Genomic DNA, 10,508 nt, shown 5'->3' on the forward strand with positions numbered 1-10,508 from the left:
ATAATCGTACTCCTCCGCATATTTACCACCCTATATATCCACACGTATATAGAATATGGTTGAGACATAAAGAAGCGTTGTATCGTAAAATGATCGTTGCTTTGGCCATAAATATTTTTGACCTCAATGTTATTTACACGTGTAACTACGCAAAAACCGGATGATAATAGCGATTCCATTTAGTTATGAGCTTTTCACAAGAAATTATGACCATAATCCCAAGCAAAAATTCACATTGAATTGAAGTTGCGTTAACGCATATCTGACACTGTTCCCACACAGTTTTGAACGTCAAACCGTGTGGCAATAGTATAATAGAGTATGAAGCCGTTTGACATCATTTTTGATTTCAAATAACCGTGTGGATGCGGTGTATGTTTGTTCGGGTATCAAGAGTCGACACCAAAAATGGTTTCAAAATTCGCCATGATAACGCAATGGTCATACACTTCGGCGACATGGTTTTAAATGTAAAACAGTTCGGCGGACTTCCACACTGTCCAATACAAACATAAATTGCATTGACGTTCAAAACCGTGAGAGAACAGTGTCAGATATGTGTTAACGCAACGTCGATTCAGTGTAAATTTTTGCTTGGGAATAAACGTGGCATCGTGCGAATGCACCGCAAATCCATCTCCATTCTCTTCAGCTTAGCATGCTCTCTTGTTCAAAGCGTCAAAGTTATTTTCGAAATGCAATGGCGAGACAAAGGCCACCACTCGATGTGCATAGCATGGATGAAAACTATATCTAAAATGAGACGCTACCACTCTCAACAAGTTCTTGCCTTCTATTTTTGTTACTAAATTTAGTTTGATGAATGCAATGTTCCAAATGAAGCGAATTTTATGCGTTTAGTTGTAAATTCAAGCAAATGATAAAGACGGTAATCAAAAAATTGATATGGTCTACCAATTTCCACATGTTCAATGTTCTCGCATTTGCCGCAGGACAAACTTCCACCCTCTCAAACTTCGACACAGTACGTCCGCCAACGTTCAACACATACACCGTTGTACGTAACTAAAATTATCTTCATAATCACCCATTTTAGTCGCTATTAACGTGTACATAAATAGCTTACGAATTGCCCGCAGCAACGTTCAGTTGCCTGGTTGCAAATTATTTATTCAGCAAATGTGATTAAATAGCCGGGGAAATTGCTTTCAGCATTTTCTACTAATCTTTCCAATTACAAAGTCAAAAGCTGGAGTGAAATGAACTGGTAATTTCATTGTTCGGTGCATTTCGATTTGTGAAATCGACCGTTGATATTAGATCAATTACCATAAATTCTGCTCGTTCATATGGTAGCCCGGGTAAGAATAATGGCAATGATCTTGGCACTAATTGTGAATACTTGAAAATTTAATGATTTTGTTTCGGGCTCTCGCAATTTGAGCACTTGTTACACGGTACAATTGATGGGCATTTCTTTGAAATCCACTTTCCAAATCCAAGACAATATTTTTTGTTTCCTATCCTTATAATATCCCCCATATGTTTTCCCCATATTGAATCAGAGAAGCGAAAAATAACAATGCATTAGAGCTAAGGCATCTTTATCTAAACTGTTAGAAAATTGCATTTTCCACAATATTTATATGCGCACTAACTGGAAAAATAATAATCACTCTTTTCTTCTTCTTCTTCTTTTTTCCTCATGTCGATTTTATGCTTTCTTTCATTAAATCCGCATTAGGTGCATCCATGTGGTCGATACCGCCACAATACGGTGGTTTTCATACTGGCTAAGGAATTCAATTTGAAAAATTTACGAACAATCCACCGCTTGGATCGTCTTACGTCGGGCCTTTTGCTATTCGGTCGCAGTCCAAAGAAAGCACGTCAAATGGAGCATCAAATCCGAAATCGTCAAGTGCAAAAACAGTATATGTGTCGCGTCGAAGGTGATTTCCCCGAGTAAGTACGGCCAATCAATATCACAAACATCGACATACACTCACGCTCACGCTCACACGAAATTCGGAACACAAAATGACAAAACCGTCTCAAATATATCGAGAACACTCGAATGGATGGAACCAAAAAAAAAAAAAAATTGAGTGTCCAGCAGAAACAAAGAGTGCAAGTGAAGTAACACTGTTTCAGCACAAAATGTGACCGAACAAAAGCGATAATAAGAATGGAGAGCGAAGTAACGAGCATTTCTTTTCCCTTTTTTATCGCATCCATTGCAATTCATCTTGAACAGAAGTGCATTTCGTTTCCATTGTTTTTTTTTCGCTTCACCATTTTACTCCCATATTTGGTCGATTACTTAAGATTGTATCGATTGAATGCACAGAAACAACAAATAAGCATCAACGGATAGTAAATCGTTTCCAAATGGCGAACAACATGACACAAATTTGATGGTGCAACGTGTGTGTACGAAAAACGTGAAATTGGATATGACAATCGAATCACCCGGACACGACCATTCCATTCCGACTCGTTCAGTTATTTAATAATAAAAAGTTAACTCGGCTCTTTTGTTGCGAATTGTTCGTCGTCGTCATCGTCGAACCCAAATGCTGAGTGTTTGCTCGTATCCAATTGATCGATTCCTTTGTTCAACATTGGGTAATAGCACTCGAATTCACCTTTCAGTCATTCTTCCATTAAATGCAACTCACATTCGATTCTTTTTCTTCATTTTTTCTTGTCTCCAATTCCGTTGCGTACGCAATTTTAAATGTCCAGACGGTTTTCTACGAGACGAATTCAATCGTTTTTTTTCGGTTTCAATAGAATAAAATGCACTTTCCTGTTCTTGTCACATTTTCCACTTGATGTTTTATCGATTCGCAACGAAGTGAAAACAGAAAATTTATCAAATATGAAACATCATAAATTGTTTTCCATTTTATTTTCTAATCGATCGATTTTCTTTCTCCCTTTCCATTTCGCTTTATCTATTTCCAGTGGCATTATCGAATGTAAGGAACCAATTGAAGTAGTTAGTTATAAAATTGGCGTGTGTAAAGTGTCGCCAAAGGGAAAAGATTGCATGACCATTTTCCAGAAGCTCGGCTACAATGGCAAAACCAGCGTCGTATTGTGTAAACCAAAGACCGGTCGCATGCACCAAATCCGTGTTCATTTACAATTTCTAGGTGAGTACAAGTAGAAATGTTTATATACAAATTTTGGTTAGATTTAAAAACAGCGTTTCGAAGCATCAAAACATTTGAAACGCCTGAGTGAATTTTGCCATTTGTACAATTTGCACCTTACTCGATTCCAGGAGATAATGATTTTAAAAACGAAAGTTTTCCATTCCCAAGAAAAAGTCAAGCCAATACAAAGAACATTTGTGCGAAACAGCTTATGGGAAAAGTATTTCCATGTTTGTGGCCTCTCGAATAATTTTGTTGGTCGCGAGTTCGGCGAACGAATGGTTCGATATTGTGGAAGGTATTGCTCGAGAAAATTCCATTTAAAGACATTAAAAAGTGAAACAGAGAAGAGGAGAGAGTGAAAAATAAAACATTTTTGAGTATCAAGTTTACATTGAGAGATGGAGGAAAACTTTTTAATTTTCGAATCGAGCGTTTCCACACTTTCGAGTAACCGTATGACATTAATCTTTCGCATACCCGTTCTTTTCCTCCCTATATCTCTTTCGCGCTCTCTTCCGCTCAATCTCTTTCGCAAAATGCGGAACCAAACCCGAAAAACATAGGAAAAATCCAAACGGTTCCAATTCCGAATTAATAAAATGTTTCCTAATCGAATGAAAAAGAAAATAACCGAGAAAAAAACATGAAACAGCTAAAAATATAAACTGTTTACCTGTTCATTTTATTGGGACATGTTTTGGTAATTGATGTCGGTTAGAAAACAAGCGATGTTCCCGAAAAAAGTACAAAAAAACCAAATGGAACCGGGAATGATGACAATTTCCAATGAAATATTCATTTAATTTCATAAAGACTTCGGTTTTTTTCTTTCTCAGAAGTTCTTTCACCACGATTTTATCTCTTCGAGTGACGTATTTTAATCGCATCAGTGCAGACAATGGCCAAACCGAGGAAATGGGAAATTACAGAAAAACAAGAATTAGAAAACTTTTTCTATTTTCAAAAAGAATTATTTATTTATTCAGGTATAGATTGTTTTTTCATCGGCCGTACGATGGCCGTCGAAAAGGCGTTCGTATCTGTTTTTCTCCCTTGTTTCGAATGCTTCGAATTGGCTCCACTTCATGAATAATATATAAATTGATGATTTCTTTTTCGTTTCGTTTCGCTTATCTTTTTCTCGCATTTTGGGATACGAAATTCTATGGTTGCCACACATTACTGCTGCTCGCAAATTAAATTCGGAAAAATGCGTTGAATTTACGCACAATACAAACAAAAATACACTGTTGTATATATAGGATATCCGGTTGTAAACGATCCGCTTTACAATCACGACGTATTTGGACCGTTGAAGGGGCGTGGAGGCGATATTGGCGGTAAAACTGATGAAGAACTCGTTCGCGATCTTATAAATATTCATAATGCCGAAAATTGGTTGGGAATTGATGGCGATTCAGAGCTGTCACTGTTCAAAACAATGAAAGCCGATTCTGACGATGGTCTCGGCAGCTTAACTGGAAAAGGTAAGACGAATTCAATCAAAAATGGCGAAATCAAAATAATCTCTTTTAGTGCGCGTGATTTACGATGGCTAATCCGTACTGTGATAGAGAGACAGATGGAAAAACAGAGCGGTATTTTAATCAATTCCCTTTTTTCGGATTTTCAGGCACAGTATTGAGCGATGATGATTCGGAGAGTGTTTCACGTGAAGCATCGCCGTGCTCGGAGAGTCCACGACCGGTTTCATTGGGTAGCGAAAGCCCAGTTGATAGTATCCATACAGCAGTTATGACATCAACATCGATGTCGGCATGCAGTGCTGCAGACCAAGCAAAGGTAATAAACCACTTTTCACTACTCAAAAAAAAAATGAATCGACCCAATCCACTTTTGATTCCGATCATTCAATTATTCTTTTTTCCTCTTTTCCTGCACACAAATGCTAGGTTACTGTGGCAACACAAACCGGTCATGACAACCCAGATTTCACATTCAGCCCCGACAAAATGACAGTTGATAAACACTGTTACGAGTGCAAAGTTCGTTACCGAGACCCAAAACCACAAGACTTGGTTATGTACTTGCACGCATGGAAATATCAGGTAAGCAAGCAATAACAGCACCAGCAAAAGTTTGGCAAACAGAAGCAGCCGAAGCAGTAGCAGCAGCAGCAGCAGACAATCTACGAACTGCTTTACAATTTTGATTTTCAAAATTATTCATTCAAATTCACTGACAGATACCCTCACTCTTTGCTAGCACACAAAATTAATTAGACTCTCAAACGAATTCATCGAGAATGTTAATAAGCGAAAAGTCCGTAATTGTTTGTTTTCTGAAGCGATCTGCTTTGCGTGCGTCTATAAGACGGGAAAAAGGAAACTCGTCTGTGCAAACGATGCCGAATCGCACTAAGTTTGCCTTGGTTTGATATTAAAATAAAATCCATTGTTAAGATTCAGTGAGTTTAAGTGAATTAATTCATTTCGAAATTGAAATTAGTGCTTTGTACACATCCCCATATACATACACACAAAAAAACATAAAGAAGTTCCATTAAATTGGTAGCATTGAGAGTTTTCGTTTGATGCGTGCGCGCACGCGCTCGTTCCGCATCCATTAGACGGGGAGATTATCTATGCCATGGATTTAGCGAGCTTAAATCTTTTCTATTCGCTTTTTCTTTCTCTTCCTCTTCCTCTCCCGCTCGTTCCGTGTGTTTGTCTCCATTTTTACTTTGATTTATTGCCATCAGTCCCATTCAAATTGTGTCAGCGTACATTTTTTAAGCGCTTACGTGAGTGCAGCACTAAATATCAAACAATAAAAACCACAACACAAAAGACGCGATGTTTTTTTATGCACTTTCATTCTCGTCGTCTGCTTCTCTCGTTTTTTTTATTCTCTCTCTTTCGCACATGCATTGTGTTGACGTTCATCGTCAGCAAAAGTTCCCATCATCCTCGAGAGGAGTTCATTTTTCTTCAAAAGACTGAAAAGCAAAGCAATTAAACCATAAATGTTTCCGACTGTGCATCAAGAGGCCTTTCTCTCGCTCTCTCCCCTCTTCTTTTCACATTCTGATTGCTTTATTTACTTAAAATATTTTCACTTCACTTTCGGTCCGCGGGGCATTTGAACCGTACACAAAAGTTCACATAATACCTTATGTGCATAATTTCAATAAAAGCGCGCGCATACAGCTGGATTCATGGCAAACGCATGTGAGTGTATGAGCTTATGAATTTGAAATTGAAGGTGCCATTTAATAGCTGAACAAATGAAAATATATCATTTGCGGCGAGCTTTTTTTCCCTACTCTCACACTCATTTGTCGTTTGAATGAGTGAAAGCAAGCCGACGACAAGCATAGCAATGCATCGTTTTAAATTGCTTCCTTCTTTTGTCCACATTGTTCGTAAATTGTGTTGGCATGACGCATCGCCCATGAAAATGGTATGTGTGTGTGTGTGTGTGGTTTTTGCTCAGCTCTGCTGCCACGCTGCCACTCAAACACACACAGACCAAAAGTGAAAACCATCGAAAAACAACAAATGGCAAAAGTTGTGACAGAATAATCCGTCGTTCCCATTGATGGAAAGAATATTTTAATTTGCATTCGTTTATTTAGTAATAAACGTTCTGCAAACAATTACCTTGTATGTTTTCATTCGCACAGTTTGATATGAAACCTACTTCCTATCCGCATATTACGAGCAAAAATTAAAAGTTTTTTTCTAAAATAAAAAAAAATGCAAGTGGAGTTCGTTTTGCTTGTTCATACGATGCCTGTGCCTTAGCACGCAAAACTACAACGCAACAACAAAACAGAAGAAGAACAAGAAGACGAAAAAAAGAAGACGAATAGGGAGAAAAAGAAGTCTTTTCCAAAAGACCATTTCTATAGAATTATGAAAAAATATATATTTTTTCCATTTAATGCTTTGGAATTTATCAACAAAAGTTCGCATGTTATAAAGAGAGATCAAAAATAAAAAATATATGATAAATCGTATTGCATTGAACGTGTGACCTAAAAGCCAATTTTCTTCAATAGAAAAATAGCCTAGGTTTTTTTTCTCGTTCCTATTGTTGGCTCCAGCACATATGCTAGCGACTCGTTGACAAATGCACATTGTTCTCGATGAATAATAACAATAATAATATGAGCCATTGCATTGATAGAAATAAAATGGCATATTGCGAATGGGGAAGTCGATAGACGACAGCAACAGCGGCAGAAGCATCTATACAAAAAAGTTGTCATGTGGACAGAAAGATAAAAGCAATTTTATTTCAATTAAATGTTAATAGGAAACATTTTGCGCATTTTAATTGGACTATATATTATTGAAAAAGATACGCAAATAGTTGTAATATAGTTTAAAGTATACCTTTTGACTCATAAATTAAATGCTAATATTAAACCAGCACTTTTTCATGGTTTCAAGTGAACTTTCAATTGAAATTGTAATTTATATTCTGTTTTTTTTCTATCTTCTTCTGCAACACAGGGTCCAGGCTGGGAATACGAGACTCCACTTCCCGAATGGGCAAAGGTCGCCTGGGTTGATTACGAGTCCGAATAGATGATGCTGATAAACCGTTTTGCTCGAACATCAATAACTTAAGCTATAATTTTTTACTTCATTCAATTTCACCAAATTTCGAGAGAAGGAACGAACGACGAAGAAATGGAACACCATTCGCATAACACCTCTACGTATTGAACGTCTCAAATCGACATGGCGTTGGCATAAAAAAAAATATATCGTTTTTCGGTCATTTCAAGTGCGTTTGAATTCAACACACAAACACATTGAAAACTATGTGTAGGTATATAAATATAAAATTTAAGAGTATCATGATATGATAAATGCATAGTTTATTTTCCCCCATTGGTATGCCCATTTCACTGTGAATTTGTACGCATTTTCGTATATATGAAGAACAATTTTGAAAATCCTTCACACGATGTTATGGACCGAGTATGAAAATTCAAATGGATAAAGTAGAATTTATAGCTAAGTCAATGTGAATTTATAAATAACGTATGTAATTTTCGATTTAAGGCAAAGCTTAAACCATCGATCGTTATTTAGAAAAAAAACATCAACAATGAAGCTCTTAAGTGTTATCATCTATATGTTAATACGGTAATATTTGGCTTTGTCATTTGTCAAGCACAATTTGTTGTTGAGAGTAAAACGTGAACCAAACCAATAAGAAAATATAATGTGAGAGAAATTAATGTTTCCAACACGAAACAAAAAACAAAGAAACAAGAAAAAAAAACATTGATAAATAATTTGAAGATTTGTTAAAGATTTTTTAGCTTTATATTTGATCATTCGCGTGAAGATAGTAGAAATCGAGGAAATAAATTACACACACACACATACACATTCTGATCTTAGATTAAAATGAATAAGGAGAAAAATAAAATGAAGAGAAAAAAAACCAGTCCGAATACCATAATAATGTCAAATCAAAGAATCATATTTTAGTAGTTTAATACTAACAAATCAAACCCATAAAAGACAATATATATTCAAGGCAAGTGGATGCTGATTGAACCTTTCGGTCAATGATGAACAACAATTTTGTTTCTTTTTTTCGTCGAATAGCCGATTATTCTAGAATTACTGTGAATATAAAATCCAGATTATTATTATTAACCTAAAGTATGATTATAAATGTAAATGATGAAGCACATTTCAATGGACAGCTCTCTGCTCCATTCGTAGGAATAGTTTTTTTTTTGTTTTATCCTTTAGTTTTTCTTTTCTTTTTCTCTCTTTTTTTCCCCTTTTTTCTGACCTACTCTTCTGGAGATGACCTTCTCTTTTTCATTGCCACAGCTTCTCTGTTTAAATGCAAACTACGGCTAATTCGATTGCATCTTTTGCTGTAAAAACACCCCTTTCCTTCAACAAACATACCGTTATTGTTTAACAATTTACACGAAAAACAAAGGAAAAATACAAAATATTGGTCGTACGATAGTTTAAATGAAGCGCACATCGGGCATACAATGTAACGTTTAGTGTCATATAAAATTGATAAATTTTTTTCTCTCTTTTCATTCCAATAAAAATTTAAAACATTTCAATGTATCAACTGAATTTATTGGATCGGAGTTTTTTTTTCTGTCTCTATAGATTTATTTTCCTATACTCATGCAAACGAGAACCATATTGATGGTGTCTCGTGTTTTGTTGCCGAAATGCCGATTCATTTTGCGTCGGGCACACTTTTCACCGAATCCAACCGGAAATCCTTTTGATTTATGTGCAGAGTGGAAGTAATACGTTTCATACCCTTGGCCATTACGAATTCATGTGTGTGCAACAGACGAGTGAACGAGAAATAGTATTATTTCTGAAATGCAAAGATGTTTCCCTCTCTGAATACAAGAACGCTTTACGCGCTTAACCATAAATTTTAAAACGATTTCATAATTTACCATTTGTTGCAAATGAAAAAGTAGTCTCGATTATGCGTCTATTTGCACAAGTGAGCGTTATAACTCTGCGATTATTATTTGCTCGGTGTCGAGCCCGAAATAAATCAAAAGCGGCAAATGAACGAACGAACGAATAGGAAAAAAATATACGAAAATCCTTAAGAAGAAAATATGGGAATAAATGGAAAAAGCAAACATAAATACAGAAAAAAAATAACAACAACCTACAAATGCTCGCTTGTTTAAATGCGCAAATAAAAATCAGAAAAGGCAAACGAACACCGCGCATAATTTGAATGTTCATTTGCCCTCAGCTCTTTTTTCCACATTTTCGACACCGTGAAACGGAATTTCCATTGGTTTTTAAGCCGATTTTTCTTCCTACGTCTCTCGGTTGTTTGCTGTTACCAACGGGCGGTGTATGTCTTTCGGCATCTTTTGTGCACGTTTTTTTCGCGCTCACTTAGCACATATTTACGGAAAGAAATTTTGAGCTAAATGATAGCCGGCGTACGTTTCATTCCCGTTGTTACGATTTATTTTGAAGATTTTCGCCGCGTTCAACATTTCATACTTCAACATATAGAGACGTTGCATGCGAAATTGCGGTACACTGCAACACATACGCTCGAGTGCTTTCGGGCCGCCCAATTTTATTGTGTATTTTCATGCCAAATGAATGGAACAACACAAACCAAAGCGAATATAATGCTAATAACGAATTTAGCAATTTATGCATGTATTTATGGCATTTCGTTTGGATGTTTTTTTTGCCATCGATTGAGCGAGTACAGGAGGCCATTCAAATATTTGCAGCATCGTAAATGAATATGCAAATCAGCTACGGAATGGTATTTTCGCCTAAAATGGAATATTCCTTGAATTGTTCGTCGCTTTTGGTGAGAGAGAGAGAGAGAGAGAGAGAAAGAGAGAGAGAGAGAGAGAGA

The 10,508-nt window shown here is 36.3% G+C and overlaps 1 protein-coding gene across 5 annotated transcripts in view; it reads left to right on the forward strand.

Annotated features, from left to right (window-relative positions):
* Positions 1-10,508, forward strand: part of LOC129565153 (pseudouridylate synthase RPUSD2-like) — a 233,904-nt gene that overhangs the window by 220,934 nt on the left and 2,462 nt on the right. For 3 of the 5 annotated variants that reach the window (XM_055439712.1, XM_055439713.1, XM_055439711.1), the window contains 6 exons: positions 1,706-1,926; positions 2,932-3,122; positions 4,391-4,615; positions 4,762-4,931; positions 5,042-5,197; positions 7,610-9,220. In XM_055439712.1, the coding sequence (XP_055295687.1) occupies positions 1,706-1,926; positions 2,932-3,122; positions 4,391-4,615; positions 4,762-4,931; positions 5,042-5,197; positions 7,610-7,684 (1,038 nt within the window). In that variant the 3' untranslated portion in view covers positions 7,685-9,220. Of the gene's footprint in view, positions 1-1,705; positions 1,927-2,931; positions 3,123-4,390; positions 4,616-4,761; positions 4,932-5,041; positions 5,198-7,609; positions 9,221-10,508 lie in introns of those variants that run through there. The other 2 variants (XR_008687583.1, XR_008687582.1) reach the window with 1 other exon arrangement.

This window comes from Sitodiplosis mosellana, unplaced genomic scaffold, assembly GCF_009176505.1.
Source record: "Sitodiplosis mosellana isolate CC-2019 unplaced genomic scaffold, AAFC_SMos_1.0 Smas_scaffold_2, whole genome shotgun sequence".
NCBI lineage: Eukaryota > Metazoa > Arthropoda > Insecta > Diptera > Cecidomyiidae > Sitodiplosis > Sitodiplosis mosellana.